Source organism: Psittacula echo, assembly GCF_963264785.1.
Source record: "Psittacula echo genome assembly, chromosome: 4".
Lineage (NCBI taxonomy): Eukaryota > Metazoa > Chordata > Aves > Psittaciformes > Psittacidae > Psittacula > Psittacula echo.
Window position 1 is genome coordinate 116,151,974 of NC_137738.1, and position 26,428 is coordinate 116,178,401.

The following is a 26,428-nucleotide window of genomic DNA, read 5'->3' on the forward strand; positions in this document are numbered from 1 at the left end:
GAAGAAACAGACGAACCTGTCAAGTGAACAAGTGATGCTCTAAATCTTACTGCTGAAAAAGCAGAATCATATGGATGGAGAATGTATTGTATTTCAAAATGGAAACAGATCAGCAACAATCTCAAGGAATTACCTGCTGGAGAGCAAAGTAATAGGTTTTTCTTTTTTTAATATTCAAGAGAAAAAATGCTTGTATCTGGCATTGCACAGAATATATAATAAATAGACTTTGTGCATAAAAAGCAAAATGGACACAAAAGGAACAGGAGCAACTGATTTATAAAAAATGTGTAAAATATTAACATAGTTGAACACTGAAGAGGTAGCAACAAGTGAGGACAAGGTGTGAAAGCTGCTGCTGATTCCTGATGGAGGTGTTTGCCACCAGAAAGGCTGCTTAGACTAAAACTGAGGAAGCTATTTCCCCATTTATCTGTCCTTGTCCCTTCTGCCTCCATCTTCTTGAGGTTACCCCTTTCAGAACTGAACAGGTACAACTGTCCCCTACTAAACCAGTTCTGATACAACACATGTATTAAAATACATACTAAAAAACTATTCAGTTGGATAGAAATAAATAGGGAGTGACTATTCATCTCTCTCTCCTAACAAACTTAAGAAGTGGCAACCTCTGGTAGGAGAAGAGAGCAATGAAAAGCAGGTGGTGGACAACTTGGCCTTAACTTAAATCATATGCAGCTGAAAAGTACACCTGACTCTGTTCTAACATCAGGCCTTCAGGAGGCACCAGTAACAGATCTCCTGCCTGTAAGGAAGGCAGGTGCATACAGCATTAGATTATACATGTCAATCAGCATTTTCATGCACCTATCAGACACATTAAAAATCTGTAACAAAAACCGAAAGTGAATCCTTCTGCAAGTATTCGTATTTCTACAAATCAGTTTCCCAGGTTAGGGGGTTAAGTGCCTATTATTTTTCTTCTAAAGATCCATAAAAATCAACTCAAGTCTCTTTCAAGAGCGGAAAAGAAGATCCAAAGTGATTGTTTTTAACATGAAAACAAACACTGAATGGGCATTGAAAGAAAGCAACTCAGTACTTTATACAAGCATAGTCTATTCAATAACTGGCTTTGTCAGCTTACGCAACTCTTTTTCACACTAAGTGCATTGATAGGTATTATATTCACATGTGGTCAATAAAGTAATGAAAGCCCAAGGGAAAACACTTGTTTTTAATACCCTGTGCAGACAGCATGGTAACACATTGCTCATTTTCACCTATTATGAAGTATAATAGAAACAACATGCTCCCAAGATTTCAGAGAAGGCCTGTTTAAAGCTGAAGGGGGAGTAGCAAATAAAAAAAAATGTGATCTATTATCAAAACTTATGTATCTGTTTCACTGAGATCAGCAAAGCCACTGTCCCAGAGAAGAAAGGACATCATTTTAGTAATGTTAAAGACTACTATCAGTACCTAGGATTTCAAGTGATGTTTGGGAATGCACTTTTAAAAAGTTGGAAGTTTTACGTTTCAAAGCCAATTCTTCCAAATTTCCCTGTGGATTATGTTACTAATTGGGAATACGTGGTAAATATTTCCCACAATTATGTTTATAAAAGTTCCAGTGATAATTAGCAGCAATCCCAACACACATGGAGAACATTAAAATCACTGAGAATGATAAATAGCGTTGATTTTATGTAACAAAATGTTCATTTTAAATACATAAAAAGTCTTATTGGGCCAGTCCAGTGGTCCACAATGACTTGTATGCTCTGACAGTGACTAGTAGTAGCTGTCTACAGGAAACGGTTAAAAAAGATAAGCAAATAATGGTACTTTCCTTAGTAAATATATGAGACATTCAGCAACATGAGAATCTGATGCTTTATATCTCATAGGCTGTATCCATACTTAGAAGTCATCAGTGGTCATTTTCTCCCATAATTTGTTAGATTGGTTTATAAAACTGCATGTATTTTGTATCCACAACATCCTGTGGCAAGCAGTCCCCCAAACTGATCACATGTGCATGAAGACTCATATCTCCTAGTTCATTTCAACTTATCATGTTGGTTTAATTGAATACCCTCAGCTGTTAAATCTGAACAAACAGTCATTTCTTATTTATCTCTTCTGGACATCCATGAGTTAATAGATCACTCTTATTCCCCACACACCCACCTCAGACTTTCTCTCTTCCAGGCTAAAGAGTGTTAAATTGTTCCTTATACTGGAGAATTTCTACACCTCTCACTAATTCTTAGTTCCACTAAGGAGAACTGCAAGTACACGTAGCATTTAAAAAGTAGACATGCCCACAATTTGTACCATGGCACAGTGATGTTATTTCTTGTGCTTTCTTCATTCTGTTCCTACTATTCCCCAAATTGGTTTTGCATTTTAAAATGCTGCTGTGAATTGAGCTGAGTCATTCCTGTGTGGTGGTCCTGTGCTTATGACACATCATTTGCATCCATCAGTTTGAAGCCGTTCTCCCTCACCCCACATACATCACATTGACTTATTCATCCGTAAATTGATAGTACGGGCACTCAATACTCTGAGGTTTTTTGTAATACTTCATTGTAAGTCTTTGTAACCTCCTTTCTCAGGTAATTTATAAATATATATTTAATACATAAATGTGTACATATTTTTATATATTTTTATATATTTATTTATTTATAAATACAGGGTCTACCCCAGAGTTCCCTTCCAATTCCAGTACTGCCTCCATCCACCTTTATCCTTCAGCCAGGTAATCTATGTGAGGACTTTCTTCTTCAGCTCACTGAAAGACACTTTGGTGAGGCAAATCAATTTTGGAGACTCTAAATGGGTTATAGCAACCAGATTGCCCATTCCTTACACTCACCAGTACCTGTAAAAAAGCCAGAAGGCTGTGATGCACGACTTCTCTTTACAATGGGTGTTTGGACTTCTTCCCAACATACTACACAAATCTGTATATCCATCCATTCTGCCTCAGTGGAATTTATGCTAATTTCCCTGCTACAGATGTCAAGACATTGATCTGACAACTTGCTGGTCCTAGCATACAAGGCACTCTCAAATACAAGAAACTAGGGCAATTTAAAAATAACAAGCTCTGCCAAAGTTTCTTATTCCCATATAAAATGCCCTAAAATCTGGCTTTCTGTGTACTTATTCCAGTGCAGAGTACAAATTAACCAAAATAGACAACTATATTAAACCCCATTGTTTCTTTTCCAGCTAAGAACACTATGAAACTGGAAAATTAGTTTTCAAAGTTAATGCATCTGTTTCAAAAATTTTGGCTTTTTAACGACATCTTGGTAAATAGAAAAACTCCACAAATGCATCTTAGTACCCTCCCCTGCTGTGTACAAATGCAGAGAGAGAATCATGCTCAAGGCCAGTGCTTTCGCCCTCAGGAGACCTAATTCTGCTTCACTCGTCTCCCACATTCCCCCCACACTGAGCCAAACTGCTAAAAAACTCCCAAGAAACCAAAAATTATCTCCTGTACATTAGAGGATAATCTTGTGTAAAACAGTCCCTCAATATTTTCTATCACTTTCTAGCCAAAAATGCATCTATTTCCCCATTTATCAGATTCTTTTTCTCCTTGCTCTATCAGTAAGCCTATCGCAGAAAATTGCCACAGGTCTCCTAATGCTTCATGATATTTTTCATGAGTTTAAGTTCATCTTTCAAGACTTTCTCCATGCCTACCAAGTCACAACTGCTTCTTAACGCATCTTCTAAACCGGTGAGTACTATAATAAACTGACAGAAGAAAGTAGCTCAGTAAAGTAAGGTACGCCACCTAGGAATGAGCATTTACTATGTCACCTAGCTGAATCAAATCTTGCTTAACTGTAACGTTTCTGTCTACCCAGCAATATGTTAAGATAGAAAACTAAAAGTGAATGACTTAACATGTCTGCAGTATACCTGATTTTCCATAACCTGCATGTACCTGCTTAGCTCTGTTAAGACAGTTTACACACAACTGACATTTGACATTCAAGACAGCAACGCTGCAATGCTTATAATCAATAAAAACAAGACAACCATCATTGTCAACTGCTTTGTAGCTCAAAAGGAATAAATAAGTTTCGTAAGTTCCAATTCTGCTCCTCTGATAAATGAAACTGGGACTGATACAGCATTGATAAAAACAGCACATTTTTCTTCAAAAAGTCAACAATCAGTTGCTAGAGCTGTAAAAAACAGGACTGGTTTATGCTACATGCCAACAAAAACAACTGGTCCTTAGCTTGCTCCTCCTTTTAATTTATCACCCCAGCGTAGGGGATATAACTCAAATTTGTAATCAACAAAAAAATAATTATTGGTGCATCAGCTCACCAGAAGCACTTTTTTCCCTTCTTCCTCAAGTACAGTTCTGGTCTATATCACTCTCAGTTCCCAAGCCTCTTTCCACCTCTCCTTATCTCGGTCTTCATTTTCCCACTGTCAAAGCCTGTTTTTCCAGGAAGGAAAGTTATGGTAAAGATGAGGAATATTGTTCAGCACCTCTTTGCCCTTTGGCACTGCTATCAAACACTGGGATTTTATCTGCCACATTAGCACAGATCTTACAAAAAACACATTCCTTTTTGTATAATGTACGTGGTGGTCACTCAAACAATAACCACTAACAGATGTCTGACGTGAGCAGAATGGACTATTTAAACAGAACTTTATAAATTCTGATGATACTTTCCCAGATTTGAAACCTTGACACTTAATTTATAACTATCAGTCAGGCCATATACTTTCCTTTGTGTGTTTATTTCTAGTTCCAGCCTCGGTAAGTATACTTTGTCCATCATGCTTTAAGTTTCACTATGACCTCGCAGATAATCTTACCCTCAACTTGCATTCATGTAATAGTGTAAAGATAGTGGTTAGAAAAAAAAAAAAAAGAAAAACCCTTTGTAAAGAATCCAGTCCCCAAATAAGGAATTCTGACAGGGGCTATGAACTTAAATGCTTACATGAAATTCCTGGTCGCATTCAGTACCCTGCAATGACCATCTGGGAAAGCTTTTCTTTCAAAGGAAACACAAAAGTATGAAAGTAACCTGCCAGAGTCTTCTTTCCCATTGAAGTTTTCATGTTACACGGTTTGTATTTAGGTCTGCTTTCCAGGGATTTTTAAAAAGCACTCTCACTTAACATTTATGAGAAATTAAATAATAACTGCTTTAAACAGTCTCACATCTCAGTATTACAAGAAAGTGTTGGAGGTTTTAGAAGAAAATTCTCAATGAGTCTCTATATGTAGACCATATCTGCCAATAGCACTTAACTTGCATACAAACAGTAGAACTAAAGGTCAACCTGTCATTATACAGAAGCAGTTTAAGACTACAGTCTCTATTAATGCTGCATGATATACAATTCCCTTGTTTCCACAATCCCTTTTAATAAATAAAGATTCTCTATGTATTTCTGGTTACAGATGATCAAAAATAATTTTTCTAAAATGCCATTATAAAAAAAAAATCCATCTCAGCTACAGAAACAAAAGGACACCAACAAGCAGCAGCAATGGAAGAGATTTTAAAAAATAAGGTCAGATTCTGTCATTGTAGCATCTCTGCCTGGATGCAGAAAAAGTTCACAGTCACACACTTAGAGACAATTTCTTGTATTTGAGGACCAAATGTATCTTTCAGGGTCTTTAAATATTCTGATATGTAAAACCAAGCAGATTCAGTAGAAGTTTCACATTCCTGATTGAATTTTTAAAACAACTGAATAAGATGAATAATAGTCCCAGAAAACATACAACTCGTAACATTGTAAGGCTTTGCAATCAACTTCATAGAGTAAATCTATTTGCATTTTGCTCAAGACATTCAGCTATAAATTTCAGGGTGATTATTTTGGGAATACACTTCCCCTTTCTCCTATGGGGTAACCACAGTATCCTGTGTAAAGGTTTTACTCTCTGTGGGTAGTAGATGACCAGATCTCTGAAGCATTCTTCCAACAAACAGATCATATTATGGGTCAGAAAGTTTCTTCCCATTACAATATTTACCTGTACCCATGTTATTGGAAACCCACAAAGACAAGATGGAAAAACCAAGATGTCAAACAAGATGACATGTCAAACCCAGGTTGACAAGATGGAAAGGCCTCTTTGTACACAGCAGTAACATCTGTAATAGAACTTAAGCAATGCCTACCAGCAGACAGAAATTTTATATTAAAATACATGACAATGGATGCTACTAATAGAACATGATTTCACTGGGTTAAAAAAAGTCAAGAGCTGTCATACAATTGTCGTACAATTTTAAGTGTGAACATCACAGCAGAACCAAAGGATAGACTGTCATATGCTGCAAAAACCACCTACCAAAGACAGATCAGAGTGTGCCAACTAAGGATCTTCAACAGGATCTGCAGAGCCAGACTGCTATGGCTGAGTCTGCACTTCCTACATGTCTTCATCTTTTTAAAGAGCCAATGCTGGAAAGAGTCCACCTTATAAATTTAGGATAAAAAGATGGATTTCAACAGAAAAAGAAAAAAACCCTATATTACAGATTGAGAGGGAATTACCCCTCAAAGCAGCAGCTAATTTTTTAATTAAAAAACCTGATAGCATGCTACTCTCACAGCTGTCTTTGTTGAAGGGAAGATGAAGCACAGAGATGATAGCACGTGACAAATTACAGTTCCTGGATGTCAGGAACACAAAGCACCACAGAGAGAGGAGCAAGCAAACACACTGTCCATTTTATCAGATTTACACCAGTAAAAGGAAGACAAAGAAAAAGAACTTTGTTTTAACTTGTCTGAGAATACAATTAAGCTTCATTACACTTACATGTAAAAATATATTTATATCTTTACATTATTTTCTGCTTGAACTTAGTGATAAAGGTCCACTCAGAGCTTTTTAAAAAGCAGAAAGACAAGCATTTGTATACAGCAAACACAGCAAAAATACACGTTATTAACTAATAAGACCAAGTCTGTTGCTAAGGAACACAGCTAAATGAAAAGGAAGTTATTTCCTCACTTGTCTGACACCAAGAATGAATTTATGTGATCTACTGTAATTAACATCAAAGAGAGTACTGGGGTGTGCAAACATTTAAATTCATTAATATTAATATGGCATGATAAAAAGAGATACTGCAAATCTCTGAAGTTTCCTTTATTTTCCAGCCTTATACAGATACTGTTCATCTCTTTATAAGAAAAACGCACTCAGTGAAGCAGCAATGTACTAAAACACAGTCACAATATATTATAGAAAGACTTTAAAAAAGGCCAAGGACATCACGCATGCTCCTAGATGAGTACAGGTCGATTTTTTAAGTTAAACAGTGTCTGAATATGACCTTGTATGGGCAGGTGGAAAACCGACTAAGGAAAATCTACCATATCTCTACACATCGACTCCCAAAGGGAATTGGCAGGACTGGAAGCACCACAGAAGCCTCCTGCAACTGAACCAATACAACTAATCTGCAGTAACCATCATCCTTTTCTTTAGATTACTACTGGAGAAAGATAAAGCATTTGTGACTTTGTTTCACTTCAGGAGCCTTAAACTTCTCCTTCCAAGGTGCAAAAGAGAGTACAGACTAAACTAGATAATTGTGCCCATCATCCCCCAAACCTGACACTTTCCAGCATCTGGATATTCCTAATCTCTTCCATATTTCAAGGTGTCAAAACCAGTCTTTTGACCAATTTACCTCGCCACTCAAGATGTTCCATTAGTTTGAATATTATTTACTACTCCTAATCCTCATCTCATTATTGAGCCATTACCAATTCCTGTTTAAATCTTCCTGCTCCATACTTTGGAAAAAGAGAGGGCAAGCAGGAGACTACTGCCCTGTTCCAAACCTTCTCTCCATTCATAGAATCATAGAATAGTTAGGGTTGGAAAGGACCTTAAGATCATCTAGTTCCAACCCCTCTACCAGGGGCAGGGACACCACACACTAAACCATGCCACCCAAGGCCTCATCCAACCTGGTCTTGAACACCGCCAAGGATGGAGCATTCCCAGCCTCCCTGGGCAACCCATTCCAGTGCCTCACCACCCTTACAGTAAAGAATTTCTTCCTTAGATCCAATCTAAACTTCCCCTGTTTAAGTCTGAACCCGTTACCCCTTGTCCTGTCACTACAGTCCCTGATGAATAGCCCCTCCCCAGCATCCCTGTAGGCCCCCTTCAGATACTGGAAGGCTGCTATGAGGTCTCCGCGCAGCCTTCTCTTCTCCAGGCTGAACAGCCCCAACTTTCTCAGCCTATCTTCATATGGGAGGTGCTCCAGTCCCCTGAGCATCCTCGTGGCCTCCTCTGGACTTGTTCCAACAGTTCCATGTCCTTTTTATGTTGAGGACACCAGAACTGCACACAATACTGCAAGTGAGGTCTCCCGAGAGCAGAGTAGAGGGGCAGGATCACCTCCTTCGACCTGCTGGTCACACTCCTTTTGATGCAGCCCAGGATACGGTTGGCTTTCTGGGCTGCAAGCGCACACTGAAGCTGGCTCATGTTCATTTTCTCATTGCCCAACACCCCCAAGTCCTTCTCTGCAGGGCTGCTCTGAATCCCTTCTCTGCCCAACCTGTAGCTGTGCCTGGGATTGCTCCGACCCAGGTGTAGGACCATGCATTTGGCATGGTTAAACTTCCTAAGGTTGGCATCAGCCCGCCTCACAAGCGTGTCAGGGTCCCTCTGGATGGCATCCCTTCCCTCCGGCGTATCAACCGAACCACACAGCTTGGTGTCATTGGCAAACTTGCTGAGGGCGCACTCAATCCCACTCTCCATGTCACCAACAAAGATGTTGAACAAGACAGGTCCCAACACCAATCCCTGAGGGACACCACACGTTACCAGTCTCCAGCTGGACATTGAGCCATTGACCACAACTCTTTGCGTGCAGCCATCCAGCCAGTTCCTTATCCACCGAGTGGTCCACCCATCAAATTGATGTCTCTCCAATTTAGAGACAAGGATGTCATGTGGGACAGTGTCAAACGTTTTGCACAAGTCCAGGTAGATGATGTCAACTGCTCTGCCCCTGTCCATCAGTTTCGCAGCCCCATCATAGAAGGCCACCAGATTGGTCAGGCAGGATTTCCCCTTAGTGAAGCCATGCTGGCTGTCACCAAGCACCTCCTTGTTTTTCATGTGCCTTAGCATGCCTTCCAGGAGAATCTGCTCCAAGAGTTTGCCAGGCACAGAGGTGAGACTGACTGGTCTGTAATTCCCTGGGTCATCCATTTTCCCCTTCTTGAAAATGGGGGTTATATTTCCCTTCTTCCAGTCATAGGGAACTTCACCTGACTGCCATGATTTTTCAAATATGATGGCCAGTGGCTTAGCAACTTCATTTGCCAGCTCTTTCAGGACCCGCGGATGGATTTGGTCAGGTCCCATGGACTTGTGTATGTTTAGGTTTTTAAGATGGTCTCAAACCAGATCCTCTCCTACAGTGCGCCTAGGGTCTTCATTCTCACAGTCCCTGCGTTTGCCTTCCAAGTCTTGGGTGGTGTGGTCAGAGACTTTGCCAGTGAAGACCAAGGCAAAGAAGTCATTCAGAACCTCAGCCTTCTCCAAATCCTGGGTAGCCAGTTCTCCCGATATCTTCCGAAGGGGGCCTACGTTGTCCCTAATCTGTCTTTTACTCGCTATGTACCTATAGAATCCCTTCTTATTATCCTTAACATCACTAGCCAAGTTCAATTCTAACTGGGCCTTAGCCTTCCTCATCTGGTCCCTAGCTTCCCGGATAGCATCCCTGTATTCTTCCCATGCCGCCTGTCCCTGCTTCCACCTTCTATAAGCCTCTTTTTTCCTTTGAATTTTCCTGAGCAGCTCCTCATCCATCCAAGGAGGTCTCCTGGCCCTCCTGCTGCACTTCCTTCTAGTTGGGATGCAACACTCCTGAGCTTGGAGCAGGTGATCCTTGAATAACAACCAAGAGTCTTGGGCCCCCCTGCCCTCTAGGGCTGTATCCCATTCAGCCTTTAATTTCAGGTTTCAATTTGGCATTAGCTGCACATCCCTGCTCCAGGGCTGCCATCCATCACTCATTTTCTCCTCATTCTTCTCCAATGCCCTCAGTCCGTCTCTGTTCCTTGCTCAAACTACTGAATCACTGCAGCCCATTCTCAAGTCAGCTACCCTCAGTCTCATAAATAAGGATCTTCTGCAGTTTCTGGTTTGTTTGACTTTTGCTGTTGTCGAGTTTTCTTTTAAGTCAGTCACCCCACACTTTCTGTTCTTTACTTTCAAATGGGAGAGACTCCAGCTTCACCTTCTCAATCTGCAGCCCAGGATGCAGCCACTAAGATCACAGGACAGTCACTCTCAGCAGAGGGTTTTCTTAACTAAAAATTGAATCTACTCAACAAATGTAGACTGATTTTCCCAGATGTGTATAACTTGATGGAGACATTTCCAAACCAATGGCAAAGGGCCCATCACAAAACTCACTCTTAAAGCCTGTGATCTGTTACCATTCAAAAGACTACAATACATTGTTGGTAGGTACGGGCAAAATCTACCATTTACAGGTAAAATCCAAGTGAAAAAATAATACATATATTAAAAACATATATATTAATACAGAAACATTATATAAACACTACACAGTACCTACATACATTGAAGAGGCCAGATATGCAGTGAAAAGGGGCTCCCTTAGTACGCCATAACATTCAGTTCGAAGATGACCTACTGGTTCTGGGTCAAATATTCTGTTCCAATTACTGTACTAAATTTTTTTGCACAAAATTCATAATTTCAGTGAAATATTTAAAATCTTGCAAAAAACCCCCTGCTATCAAGAATTGAGTTTTAACAGATAAAGATCATCTGTTGCCTCACTTCGTAATTTGAATTTATCATTTTCCCATCAAAGGAAAAGAAGCTGGGCCAGGCAGTTGAATAGGGATGATGAAACACATTGATCCTCTCTGTTCATGTGCTGTTTGGGAGAACGGTATGTTTGGGTCTTACTGGGAAAAAGATTCATTCAGATTTTAGCACTTAAAAAACATCTGGTCTGAGTGGTATCCAGCAATGGTAACAGAATTTAAGCAGCAAAGAGCATTTAAGTTTTAAAAATAAAAAGGCAGTAATCTCCAAACTGAAAGCTTTACTAACCTCCTACAGTACTAGTGACATATTTATTAGTTTATAGTACTGATTTTAAAAACGCAGGCTTGCCTTTTAAGAGTTTCATATAATAGCTTATTCTATAAGCTAAAAAAAAATTCTCTCCAATAATTTAGCTCATCCATATTGTAATTCTGTATTTTGAGATTTTTAAAGTAAAAGCCTTATTGAGTGATGTACATTCTATTCTGTGCTGTTATTTTTATCTTTTAAATAAAATACTCATAGAAAGACAGATCATTCAGATGTACAAACTTGTAAGAAAAGCTCAGGTGAACTGTTTTAGGTAAGATCAGAGAATTAATTCCTGCCAATCCTGCTCAGGAGCAGTGGTAAGTTTTAGTTAGTGATTATACAGCCTACTTCTAAGTAAGCAAAAATATCTTTAGCAAAGTTCTGTAGAGATGTCTAGCAAGCTCTGAGGTTTTGGGGGGCAAGGGGGGGGGTGTCCTGTAAAACCTCAAAAATACACTGAAACTAGATTGATAAATATATTAAAAAAGACAATATTAAAGCATATAAAAATATAAAGACAATATATTAAGAAATATATTGAAATCAGAGATAAAAGACACTATGTAAAACCAAATATTTATTATCTGACTAGATACGACATCCATAGAAATCCTTCTATTCCGTCTTACTCTTATTAGCTCCATACCACGAACAAATGAAGAACAGTCTATCAGAACTTGTAGTCTTCATAATTCTTTGTCATGAAGACGATATGGTGCTTAGATAATATTGCACATCCCTAGCAGTGTTCAAGGCCAGACTGGACAGCGGCTTGGGTGACATAGTCTAGTGCGAGGCATCCCTGCCCATGGCAGAGGGTTGGAACTGGATGATCTTAAGATCCTTTCCAACCCAAACTATTCTGTGATTCTATGATTCTATGACCACTGCACTTGAGGTTCCCAATAGTAAGACAAATGCTGAAAACATGCATTAATTACCAAAAAATAAACAAAAACTCCAGGTATGTTGAAGCCATGCCAGGTCTCACGACAGCTGAAGCATGAAAGAGATGCATCTAAATCCATGTCAAATAATAGCTACAGATTCTTGTTCACTGTATTTAATATACCTGTGCCGGCTAACATCAAACAGGTATAAGAACAATATTTATGAAATTTACTGCTCCAATGTTCCTTTAAAGAGCTCAGAGCCAGCTGAAAAAATTCCTTTGTTTTACAAAAAACCACAGTGACAATGCAAAATAATTCTTTGATCTATTATATATTTGAAAGTACTAAGCTAAATGCAGACAGTAATTTCTGACAAATCCCAGTAGTAAACAAACCAGTTTCACATTTTACATATTATCAAGAGGCTACAGAATTAATGGTTACAGCCAAAGAAATGTTGACACAGTTGCAGATTGAGCCTTAACATGCTGATCATGTTAAAATACTGCACAAGAAATATTTTTCCACTTTGTAAAAAGCCAGACTGTTTACATGCGCAAGTGGCTGGAGACCTTGTTGTCTGTGTGTGGTCTTAACATTTCAGTACCATAACCATGCATATAAAGAGAAGCAGCATGAAATAACCTATTATACTTACAATGAATGCCAGACCGCCAATATTAGAGGCATTGAGATTTAAGTGTCTTAAAATGAGCATTACAACATACATATACTTCTTTTTATATATATACATATATATACACATCTTTACCCCTTTTACACAAGTAATTAATAAACAAACTGAAACAAAGCTTTTCTAAAAGTACACAGAAGAGTCCTGTTTCACAGAAGTGGATTTTTCTTGCCTTTACATTGTTTAGGAAGGAAAAGAATTTGGAAAAAAAAAAAGATTAAGAAATTGAAAATAACAAACATCACCACTGTTAAAACCCAAGACATTCTTCAACTATGCAGACTTAACTCATTCTCTTAGCACATAAGATGTGATATAAATTAGAATAATTTGACACAACTATTATATCACAGTTCCATTACATGAATCGCTTAAATCTCTAATTTTCTGATTTTTAGCAACTTTTACTGTAAATTGCTGTTGTTAATTTACCCATAAATCACTGGAAAGTCTTCTGCAAATATCAAGATTTCTTCTTTCTTTTTTGTTTTAATAAAAACCAAACCGCACTGCTCTCATGATTGAGGAGAGCACTGTGAAACCATTAGGGAAAAGCAGATGCAAGCTATCTGCAGCACAGGGAGATCAATTAGTAGCTTCACCATTCACACACTTACATATAAAGACTGACATGGCAAAAGCATATCAAACATTTCCATCTTTCCAGTCTCTGTCTAGCAGTAAAACATACCACTTAAAAGGCAAGTGTGCAGAATAAATAAGAAAGTATTTTCTTCAATCACTCAATACAAGAATCCTCAGTATTTTTTGCATTAATTCAGATTTCTTCCCACAGCCAGCAACTCTCCAGCATCCATCCAGGACTGAAATTTCTAGGATTAAAAAAAAAAAAAAAAAAACCACCAAAAAACAACAAACAAACCAACCAACCAACCCAAACCCCACCAGATTCAAAGTGCAAAGTTGTGGGGCTTTTTTTCCTTGTGTTCACATGTGGGAAGGTGAAGGAGAAATTGCCTATTAAGTTTTCTGTATGCTTATACTGTATGTGCATTTTTAATGTGTGCCTGGACTGCAAGGTTCTTCAAAATAGTGTCTTTTCTAAAATTACAGGGTTAAAGTTAGAAGAGAAAAATTCAGAGATGTAGAGGATGAACAGAACGAACACTGTGGGACTGCTCTAATTCCATTTGGGGGACACATGCCTCATGAGGTTAGTGTTTCTGTTCTATAAGCATTTAAGAAAAATAAACATGTCACCAAAAGTCTTTAAAAGTATACCTCCCAAATTAGTGAAATGATCAACAAGTCATTAGAAAAGAAATATGTATGAAGGGTAATTCACTACAAAAACAAACAGTAAATGACCCTTGAAAAGGGTTCTTCTGAGTTTCCTCAAAGGAAGCAGCATGGCTCTGTAAACGGGCAGAACTGAAAGGAGCTAACACTGCTTTCCATTCCTCTGACTTTGAAGAGAGGACTAGTTAGCTGCACTGCACCAGGGAGGAAGAAAGCAAGCAGCATGACTCCATTCCCATACCTGTATGGGCTGGTGAGTCTAAACACCAGCTCAGTGTAGGGAGCAGCCCTCCCTTTCCAAGCCCAGAAGCCGCTGTCCGGGCTGGGCCGGGTGCTGAATTATTTGTAAATACTCAGCTTTTGCTTTAGTCCAAAACCATTAATGTATTGGTTGAAGACAGCTGCAAACAACAGAGAGAGGCCTGAGAATGTATTTAGTGTAATGCCAGATTGCGGAAACTTCATATGGTTCCTATAGTCACAGAAGGAAACTCCAGAATGCGTAACTATTCAGTGACAGGTTTTCTTTCCCTTTAAGTAGCAGCATAATCTTTCCGATCCCATTACCTGTTCATGTGAAATCTGTTCCTTAAAATATTAAATGGTACATTATTGCATTTTCATGCTTATAATCTGCAATTTTAAAATCTTAACATACCCCCTGCTATTCCACAGTAGTTACACAGGTGAAAGCTTATCCCAGAGCTGCTCCTCCACAGGATGCTGACCTTCCACCGCCTGTCCCACAACCCTGCTATTTTTCAGCTCATTCTTTCTTTCCCTAGCTCTGTCTGATTTGTAAGGTGCTATAAGGTGCTGCTATAAACACAAAAATAGAAGCAAGGGAGATCTTTGCTACAAGAATGAGCTCTCACAGAACAGAACCTTCATAGTTATTTCACTTTGTGGAAAAGCTTGGAATCCTCACCTGCAATACAAAGGAACTTCCTACACAGCATACAACAAAACCACCATCTGCAAAAACCTTTCTGTATAGTAGTATATAGCAAGATAGTAGATAGCACCACATTTAAACTACATTGTATTTTGATAATTTGGATTAATGTCTTACTACTAGAACATTTAAACAGGCAGCATACTGACTATTTGAAGAGATACATACTATACTTGAAAAGACAAGGGAACTAATCATCTAAAGGTCTTGAGGATCACTGAAATGATTTGCAGATGATCAGGTTAGAGAAACAAGCATGCCACTTGCTCATCGGGGTCTAACCACCAAATCTGTATGGTAATTCAAACATTCAGAAAGAAGTAGTATTTCAAAAATCAAGTACCAGTATGATGACAGCCATTAGCAGCAGAGAAGATTTTGATTTGTGCATTACTGTAAAGTAGATGTTCATGGTGAGTGAGCACCATTACCATTAAATATCATTTACATTGCCTGTTCTGAAACTACCATTTGCATCAATTTAATGTCACTAGTATCTATGTAGATTAAGTCTGGTGTTAAGAACACAATCACTTCCTGCACGGAATAGAAATAGAAGGAAGACACAAGCAAACATTATTCCAGGAACATCTGTACTCTCTGAAGAGCAGACACAGACCTGCATTAATATTTAGGCATAATTTCAAAAAGGTTCATAGAAGAGCCAACAGCTACTGAGAGTTAATGGTGATAGTGATGTTCTCCCACTTTTTTATTTCTTAATAAGAAAAAGCTGAAGTGCTTGACAATCTACTATTCCTGGTATTTCTGTGTAAAGGAGGAATATCAGATTGGCAGAGCAACAGAATGTGAGGCAAGGCTCTGCTTACACGCAGGTCTCCAAGGAACAGGACAAGCAATGCTGCTGGTAATTACAAAAGTACATTCACCTTCTAAAGTAGTTTTGAATTTATAGTCCACTGTGAAGAACAAACTTTCTATTATCATGATCATAATAATAGATTATTATGATAATCTATTATTATGATCATCAGTAGAATTTATAATACTTCATTACAGATTCAACAGCATATGAACCATCTCTAACAGCCATACAGAAAATGGCTTCAAATAGCAAAGTAATTTCTGAACCACACAGAATATGCTGGGCATCCATAATCAAATCTCTTTCCAGTTCACAACCAGCAAGCACCCCCAGCTGTATCCTCCAGATATTCTAGAAATCAACTCACAGTTCCTGAGAATCATTAGGATGAAAGGATATAGGTAAAGAAACATTTTCCATGTTTTTTAAGTCATCTTTAACCACCCCATCATATAGTTTTCACCAAACAATAAAAGCAAAATAAAATACTCAATTATCTGAAATATTAAAAAAAAAAAAGATACATCAAGATTTAAAACTGACAAATTCTAACAATTTTTTGAAGAAATCAATAAACCAATGTTGTTCTTTTATTCTCGAAATTTCTTAAGATTTCTCTCTGCTGGGACCCCCATGGCAGCCAGTGATAATTTAACCACCACTCACTGCTATTCAGTCTATTTCATATTACGCTGCAACCACTCAATATTCACATTTATTTGAGGTGAGAATATGTTTGTATTTGATTGCTTTTTAAAGTCCTGAACTTCATTTTCAACTTTTGATGTGTCAGACTTACTCCTCTCATCTAAAACGCGTGCAAAATCCTCAAGACAATTATTGCAACTATGTGACAGTTCAACCCCCAACAAAATAAGACCCAAAGGCTTACAGACAATACCACAAAGGGAATAATTCTTTATAACCTTGTTTTCCACTACTGAAGATTACTTTATTATGGCAAAAAGCACACTACTTATATTATTCTCCTTCCTATTTTTATACTACAGGAATGTCAAAATAAAAACAGGAAAGTTATATACTGCATGACCCTGCCAGCTGTCAAATCCTAGTATCTTGGCATTGAACAGATCCTCTGTAATGGCCCAAGACTTAGCTCTTTCCCAGCCCTCTAGTTCAGCAAATATTTTACGTTCAGAGCTATACACTTCTATCAGCCTTTATCTGTGTGATACAAAGCAGGATAAACCACAACCATGTGTATTTGGTTAATTATGCAAGCTATTAAATCACTGGTACAGTCAACAAATAAAGACGACCCTCTGAGTTTAAAACAGGAGAATACTGGCTTGAACTTGAAAGGCTGTATTTAACTGCATCTTATATAAACTATTGTTTCACCAGTTGAGTGATGTCAGATATGCCAGGCACCAAACTACTTCCTGGACTAAGCAGGGCTTTGCAAAGAAGACCTTGCACACTGAACAGTGCTTAGCTTCACTTATTTATTGTACAAGTTTTTGGAGTAACATGAGGATAAAGTTCTTGAAGTACCTTTATGGATATACTCAAACCTCAGTTATTAACAATATGAAGATGCTGAGAAAATGTTCTGTGGCTATGTCACATTTTCTCATGAGGAAACCACTTGCCATTCTGCCTTACTTCTGTTATTTTCCTCACTCTCCCTCAAGACTAACAACTATTCTTCAACAAGTATGTGATGCAATGTGCTATTTCATGTGTATGTGACAAGTTACACAGAAAGAGGGATAAAATCTTTGTTTTACTGTAGCTTGTAGAATGAGGATTTCCTACAAGAGGATTTGTCTGCAAACTGTACAGGTAGCAGAAACAGTGAAGAAGCCTCAGTGAAGCTAGAACGACAATACAGTACAAAACTAAGAAAGATAACACTTGCTCTTAAGGCTTCATAAAGGGACCATACTTCTCTAGAAAAGTGTACGCAGCCAGCAGGAAAAGATCATCCTGAACCACTCAAATTGCTGAAGTTAGTATTTTGGTTGAAAAATGTCTGCACCTGATCAAGACCACTTTCCTAAGTGAAAATTTCTCAGCCAGAAATACCATTTTGCAGTAAGAAGGCAGAGCTGTCTTTTATGTAGGTCTTATTAAAAATACAGCATTCCATGGAGGAGGGAAATAAAAGTAGGTTAGTTTGAAGTGCAAAGGTACAGACACCACGGCTTGGGCCAGACCTACCTTCACATATCATTTCTTTGTATCAATAACTGAACCTATGGCCTTGTTCTTATTTGTCAATTGAGATATCACTTCGCTGCATATTGTAGCTTGTTTTTCAAATGTATTTCTGACATTATGACTAAATTTCTTTACTAAATCTTACTTGCCTCTTCAATACCGCTAGTTCATATGACTAGTATTATAGCATCTGAGAAATCTATCTTGTTTCTACCTTTTATTTCTTCCTCTCTTCATACTGGACTTAAAACTGATTTTATTATTTGGCTGTATCATTTTTCACTGTTTTTCCAACCTAACTTCTTGAGACATTGACATTATAGACAATCAGGCTGCACTTAAAAAATGACAGATAAACTGAAATGAGAAAGGCTGTTTGTGAAATAAATTAGTATGTCCTTAGTTAAGCTACAATGTGGTACCAATAAACTCCTACAGGCTCTGATCCAAATCCCATTGACTTCAGTGAGGTTTGGGTCAGATCCACTGTAAAATGAACTTAACTGAGGAGTGGTAAATGAAATCTAAAATGCCTAATTTGATTAGAAAACTCTCCAAGTAACACTGCAAATAATATTGGTGACTTCTTCACAGCTCAGACAGATTTTAGTTCCTTAAATTATTATTAATAAAGTCTTGAATTTATAGTTTTTGCCAACCACACTATCACAGCTTGGTTGAGCAGCTGTCAACTGTTAGAAAATAACTGCATCATCATCCCTTTTAGACTTAGTGTGGGAAGTGAAACACACTGGATCTAAAGTTTCTGGAGTCATGGTAATGAATCTGTTTTCATCAGGTGACCATGAGTCATCATTCTATCAGCAGTTTAAAAGATTTTCACAATAGCTGAGCGTCATCCATGCTCATGCTTAGCAATGACTGCAGCAGAATACCAGACTGCAGCAGAATACCAAAATAGAGTGCCATGTCTTGTGGCACCATCATTTACAGAAAAGTTTGGCTATTGAGTTAAGAAAGAGTGCAAAGTCATGGTTGACTAAGTGCTACAGGGAACATAAATGTCCAGAAGCTAAGCTTTTATTTGAAAATTGAAGCTGAGCTATAATTTTGCTTTTAAAAATAGACGCCTTTTAAGGAAGTTGTGAACTACATAGATGGAACAAAGGAAAGAATAAAAATGTGTTGTCAGTCTCTCTTCTCTCTTTTACTCCACAGTCCCATCAGAACACACCCATACATCAGATACTAAGATAACTTCCACATCACAATCCATAATGCTTAAGGTGGGTAGAGGCGACACAAAACAATACCAAACTTTTGTATTAAATTTTCATGATACTAAGTTTATACACAGCATCACCAGGTACTATATGAAATGTGGATCCCGTTACCTCCCAGCCTACTAACCTCCATCTGAACTCACTGGAAAGAGCTGAAGAATTTCACCTACAGTGCCAGCTGAAGCCTCCCCAGGACCTAAAGACATCCAGTGATCCCAAGCAGCATCTCTGCTAAGGCCTGATGTTTTGCTGGAACCCGAGAGATTGAAGTCTGCTTCTAAGTTTCCCATCTTTTCCCTCTTTCACTGCGGGACTCAGGAGTCAAGCAGGCAGTGGCACCAAGATCTCCAAGAAAAAGAACAGTGGAGATGTAAAATACAGTGGTGCTGGTTAGAAATGAAGCATATGGCAAATACCATAGAGATGACATCTTTGAATTAATTAAACATTAAAACAGTATCACTTGGTTTGGTGCGTATTTAGAATGCCATATCTCTGCCACAGTTGTATAATGCTTACAGTTAGCAAAAAACTAATTTTTTGGCACAACTGTTATTTTTAAAACTAATCAGATTTATCTGAATTACCAAAAAAATTAATGCAAGTTGAACCATCCTTTTATTCCTCATTTGAAGTGATCCCCATGAAAGCAGAGTTTCCACTATTGATATTTATCCCTCTGGCTTCCTATTTCTCCTTGTGCTAACACTTTATCTCTCAACTCTTCATCCATTCATCATTTCCCTAGGCTTGAAAATTAATCCTCTGAGGTCAGTGAGGAAACTTCCATTGACTCCAGGAGGTTCTGAATTAGATCCTGTCCTTAATTTTCCTCCCCCCTCTACCTCCCAACTTCATCTTTTCTTTCTTCTGGAACTTATCTACTCATCACTTTAATCACCCCATATCTGGTCCCATGAAATTGGGAATTAAATGCAGAGTTAAGAAACAGAACTAAATAGATGTCCCTCCAACCATTATTACTGTTTTTTGCTTCCTTTTTTAAATCATATTACCCCTGCCCCACAGTCTCTTTTTATCTTCTCCTTAAACCTTCTAAGCCCTTTCAGAGAAGTATCATATTTTATTCATTCAAATAGGAACGAACATCACAGCTGAGTGAAGTGTATGATGCTATTTGGTAATAACAATACCAACCACCTTTATTTATAGCTGTTCTGAGCAATGCCACTCTAGGAGAACTTCATCTCCAGACAATAACTACTTAATGGTTAATACAATTATTTTTTCACTTTCAAAGACCAAAAAAGCAAATTCAAAAAAAACACAATTCACGTAAAATTCAATAACCTTTAATCAGCTTAGAGAACACCAGTATCTTACTTTTAAGATTTAAGATACTTCTACAAATTCTACCTAATTGCGTAATACCTAATATTAGCACATTTCTACTGAAACATTTGTGAGTATTCCAACTACGGGAATTTCACACAAGGCTTTGGGTTGGAAGGGACCTTAAAACTCATCTAGTTCCAACCCCTCTGCCATGGGCAGGGATATCTTCCACTAGACCAGGTTGCTCCATTTCACATACAAATATCTCAGTTTTTAAATGGGGAAAAGAAAGGGACATCAGGGATTATTGTATTTATTAGGTATTTTAAGCAACCTCTAGAAAAATCTAACTCTCAAACTAGAGAGTTCAAAGCTATGTATGTAAGAAAAGCATCTGTAGTATCAATCTAGTAAACTCTGTGCAGTCACAACATAGGAAAAAGTAATTTTAAACAATTTTCCTAAATTTTCAAGCCTAGGGAAATGATGAGTGGATAAAGAGTTGAGAGATTAAAGTGCTAGCAGAAGGAGAAAGGAACTGAAAGCCACAGGGACAAATATCAATAGTGGAAACACTGCTTCCATGTGTCTATGGACTTCATCAAGCAGTAAAATGCATTTACTATATTCCATTACTCATCATAAGGGATCAGAGAAAATAAAAAATTATAGGTAAGAAAACCTACTCATCTCCCCAGGCTTTTCTTCTCTCCAAGCAACTTGCAAGAAGCATAAGCACACCACTTTCTCACACGGCAAAAAGCATCTACAGAAATACTGATCAGCTAATTCAGTGCACGTACTTCACAGAAGTGTGAACTTTAATCTGTCTAACCCACTTAGATTCATGTAAGCACCATCCAAACAGACCTATCTGATACAGAAATCATTTTTGACATACTATTGCTATATTACATTATAACTAGTAACTAAAAAAAAGAAAGCATGGAAAGGCCAGAGAAATAGTGAAGCTTTAGCATTAGAAATCCATTAACATGATTAAACATGCATGGAAATAGCAAGAAAGGCCCCTTCAAAATAAACTGCTCATTTTCTTGCTCCAGAGTGAAGACAGTAACATCTTCTACATATCTGTGAACAGAGGCTAAAATTAACCATCGAGCACTGTAAGTACATATTAGCATACTGGCTGACAGGAAGATGATCTTTCCATTTCCTTCTATCTACTGTTAGGGCCTATAACCAACATTCTTTCTATGCACACTTTCTTGCATGAAGCATTCTAAGATATGTAAAGACAAATGTTAAGATGTCTTTGGTTATAAATCAGTATCTTAACAATTACATTAAGATACATCAACATAAAAACCAAAGACACAAACACAAGGAAAATGAAGGAGAAAATTGACCACATTACAGCCATACTGTCATTTTTCTGTTCGATCATTTCCAGTACTTCCATCTTAATTCCCAATATAAAACAGAAAACCACGCTTGCTGCTTCAGAGAAACTTACAATTTAAAGCAGAAAATTTGAAGTAGGAAGGACCAAAATGTTTCATATTCACTTCCAGCACGCAATAATTTAAACTGATAACAAGGAACAACACTGCTGACAAATAGATTGCAGAGTGTGCTAGATGACAGAGGGAACATTGACACTATAACTATCTTAATCTAAGATATGTGCTAGCAAATGCTTACAAATCTGAGACAGAACAGAGCTCTTAATTTCTCAAAGTTGAAAACTGCAAAGTAAAAAAATCTTCCCCTTGCATGGAGCTATTGAAATGCAGAAACAACTTAAAAGTCTTCAGTATCTGGCAAATGAAAGAATTGCAGAAAACAGTAAATGAAGTTTTTCTATTACAGCCATAAAAAATACTATATTTAGCTCTGCAACTTGGCATGAATAAAGTCAATTTACACAATTCTAGAAAAGCAATTCTTTCTAGTTTGTCCAAAGTTTTAAACAAGACCCTAGTGATATTATTTTTCAAATCCATACAGACCTCATGATTTTGCTTTAAGCTTCACCAATTAAAGTTTAGATTTATTTCTCAGAACAGCAATAAAATATTTTAGCAACACACATAGAAAGCTTAATTAAAGTCGTATGTCTTGTTTTCCAGATTCGGGGGTATTTCACCGTGCAGAACTTTATGAAGTATCAATATCCCCCAAAATTGAAAATTGCTGATCAAATTAACTTGCATCAAATATTATCTATTGCATATCACAACACTATGGCATCCAGCCATTTGGCAAGTGAAGAAAGTGTGCTTAGGACCTAACTACAGTTTTCGTATTAAGGTTTAAAGCTATTTTACTGCATCAATTATTTTATTTCAATAGCTCTTAATTGCCCATAAAACCAAGCTTAGGCTTGCCTTTCAAAAATAGGCCAACTACTCCCTCTACTGACAATACCTGACCATTACACTGGAGGCACAGAGATTCTATAAAACGCAAGTTCTGAAGAAGCAAACCCATCAACAAGGGTAGTTTTCCCTCTTAATGACGTTCCCGTCAGTTAAGACTTGAAAGACCCATAAGCTTCACTTCTTGCTCCCTTACCAAACAGACTAACACAAGATATGCTTACAAAATCTGAAAGCTTAAAAGTAGAGAATGTAAAATACGAGGCATGAATTAAACCTTATCAAACTCAAGTAAAATACCCCTATCAATTTCAAACAGAAGGAACCTTAAATTAACAAGGTTTCTATACTCCCCCTGCAGAGGGGTGAAATTATTTTCTGCCTTTTAATGAAGAAGCTTCTGAAAAGGGATCTTCCTCGAAAAATTTATGTGAACATTGAACAGTCTTGAAAAAGGGAATATTCACATTAAACACAAATCCAGCAAATGTAAAGAAGCAAGTTTACATACAAAATCCCTGATCTAACACGCAAAATGCTACACACCTGTGCACAAAGTGAATTCCAACCAGCTTTTTGTATATTTACATATTTGATATATTTTAGTCAAGGCAAAACTAATTTTCAGCATGCAGTACATGCAAACACTTACTCTCATTCTCAAGTCCTACCGGAAAGGAAATAAAGTTCTATCTCACTAGCACTCTCAAAAGTTTATCTGCAATACTGCTTGCCTAAGAACGCATGCTCAGTGAGAACCTATCCATTTGCTCAGTCAGTGATGTTGAATTACTCAGTGACTGCCAGGGAACATGCTGAATGCCAGTCAAGTGTTTATGCTGAACCAGCAAGCTGATTCATTTATGCAGGTCATTAACCAAGAGTCTTAGGGCTTTTTATCTAGTGAAGATATTTCAACTCACACTACTTGTTTTCTTGGTCACCTACATTAATATTTATGATATTAAGAGTTCCCAGCTGAGAAAACCACCACCTTCAGCCTCAGCTCCTGTTTTTACTGACATCAGTGGCATACATACTCAGGGTATCTGCTAAAATATGCTCAAGATCAACAGTGTTTCTCCTAACTCCTTTATCAGTTCAGAAGCATTGAATAGTACAGACATGATACTGTTAATTTAAGGTTGACAATCTTGTTAATGTTTAAAAAAAAATTAAAGCACTTGTCCCACTACATGGCAGCAGTTTTCCTTGGAAAAGAACACAGAGCACACAAAAATCATTCGGTCTGCTTTCTGAACAGGTTGGTTACCCACAAAACCAAATTTCAACAGCTGATCAGTCAGGATGGGTTTTGTAGCTATCCTCCAAAAACCCCAAGTTTTTCCACAGAGGAAAAAGTCTATTCTGTTAAAAAAACTCCTGTAAAAAAAAAAAAGCATTTTCAAGAGAATAATAAATTGTGCTAATCACTTTGAAATGTACGCATTACCTAAACTACCCTAGGCATACAGGAACACAGAAACAAGAGAAAAGGCCCTAAAGAGAAGGTTCATAATTTTTACTGAACAATTAGTTCTGTTTATTGGTAAGCTGATACAGTTACACTAGAAGAATTATGAAGTGCTATGTTTGCTACAGAGTGTTTTGAAAAGCACTGCTCTTCAAATACATATCCAAAAGTCAAAGGCTGTTTGCAAAATAAATTGCAATGGCATTTTACTATATGCAATTTTACTGGATGCAAGACAGCTATTGCCTGAAAATGGGCTAAGAGGCAAAAAATATGCAAATAAAGAGTTGAGTGTGATAAACAGTTGAAGAACATTACTGTGCCTTCGACCAGGAACTTAGATTATCTCGGATGTACAAAAATAATACTGTGAGATTACAGCAACAGAAGAATCAACCCTGAATTTTATTACAGGTAGCAAATAGTGTTTTACTAAAAATTCATGCAGTTTCTAATTCAAACTACACAAGTGATCACTTTTAGTAACATGATTTTAATCTGCAGCTGACTTTAGAAACACTCTGCCACAATACGGCAGCAATTCACAAAGTTTGCTTTCCAAAAGCAGAGAAAAGCTGATACAAAATATACTACTATGGCCGAAGCCCAAAGCATGCTCCTCTTAATCATAAACTTTTAAAATGAATGTACACACATTCTAAGCAATATAACAGATTTTTTTTTTTTTTTATAATGAAAGCTATGACATGCAGCTTACCTTAATGACGAATTTGTTGGATGCCATGATAGGTCAGTGTAGGCTGGTCCTGTAAAAACATCAATTAAAAGTGATCAGCGCTAGAGGAAAAACTCCACCCAGATTACAGGTTTTTAGCTGCTTTTTTATTCCCCCTCTACTCCCCCCACAAACTGACACTAGCTGTGGTCACAGCACTGAAACGGCTGGGTTTAACTACCACAGAAATGGTAGCTAAAGATTCACTTGTCAAAAGGCAGAAAATTGATGAAAGTCCTTCCCGCTAACCCCACAAGGTTGGGATTCAGATAGACAGGGAATGGGTCCTATGGTACCAAATTATACCTACAAAAACCCAGGAAAAAAAAAAAAAAGGATAACATTTTATTTTCACACAGGATAGGAACAGCAGCAACAGGCAAGGAAGGACCTTGGCTTAGACAGAAAACCAAGTGAACAAGGGTCTCAGTATACTGGCAGATGCACCCACCCAAACAACACAGTTCAAGCTTCAAAATTAAGAAACAAAATGTCACTAGTTGCTGCCTGCAACAGATAACATGCAACAGAAACTACACTTTGCCTTTTACACTCCAAAGTTTCCTTTTCCTAAGGGATTAATCTCATGGTAAAATAGACAAATCTTGTCAGTTTTGTAAGAGATGACATAAGAAAATACTAAGAATGCACAAAGAAATACCAATTTCTCACTGCGTACTTCAACTTATTGTGAACTACTGAGATAGAGCTGCCAGACTTTCACGTTACAAGTCAGGTTGCTGATACGCATCTCCGTCAGGCACTACACTTGAACATAATGAAATGCAGTCATTATCCTTACTTAACTTTTTAAAAGTGCAAAACAAGATAAAGATCCACTTTACAACTACACAGCTTAATTCAGATATTTAGATTCAACAGTAATCATTTTGAACTACACAAACACTTCTATGCAGTGCTTCCCTTCCAAATATCCAAACACTGAGACCTCTGATTTCAAAAGAACTGTAAGAAAACATGAAAGTAACAAGGGCTCAATTCTATATACTGGGTCAAGGAAAACTTCCAACTACTTCAATGATTTTTTTTTCTGTATATCATACCAATATCCAAGCAGTAAGAAACAGAAATAGTAAAAGGATCGTGAACACTGAGAAGCAAACTGGTTGTTAATGTAACTAGGTTAAAATGAGTCTGACATAAGAACTATTCTGCAAGTAACTACTGAAAATAAAGTTTAATACAGTTGATAAAATGTTTCAACTATGTTCTGAAAAAGTTCAAAGTTAGAGCTTTTACCAGCTGCACAATTAACAGTAAGCAGAAAGTTATAGAGAGAAAACTGATTTTCAAACAGAAGTCATACAGAGAGAAGCTGGCATAATATGCCTTGTGCCACACAACTGTCATTCTC

At 37.6% G+C, this 26,428-nt stretch overlaps 1 protein-coding gene across 2 annotated transcripts in view; it reads right to left on the reverse strand.

Annotated features, from left to right (window-relative positions):
* The window catches only part of SLX4IP (SLX4 interacting protein), an 81,036-nt gene that overhangs the window by 49,249 nt on the left and 5,359 nt on the right, over positions 1-26,428 (reverse strand). Inside the window, exon 3 of one of the 2 annotated variants that reach the window (XM_080616841.1) lies at positions 25,036-25,084. In XM_080616841.1, coding sequence (XP_080472967.1) covers positions 25,036-25,062 — 27 coding nt within the window. In that variant the 5' untranslated portion in view covers positions 25,063-25,084. Of the gene's footprint in view, positions 1-13,427; positions 18,818-25,035; positions 25,085-26,428 lie in introns of those variants that run through there. The other variant, XM_080616842.1, reaches the window with a different exon arrangement.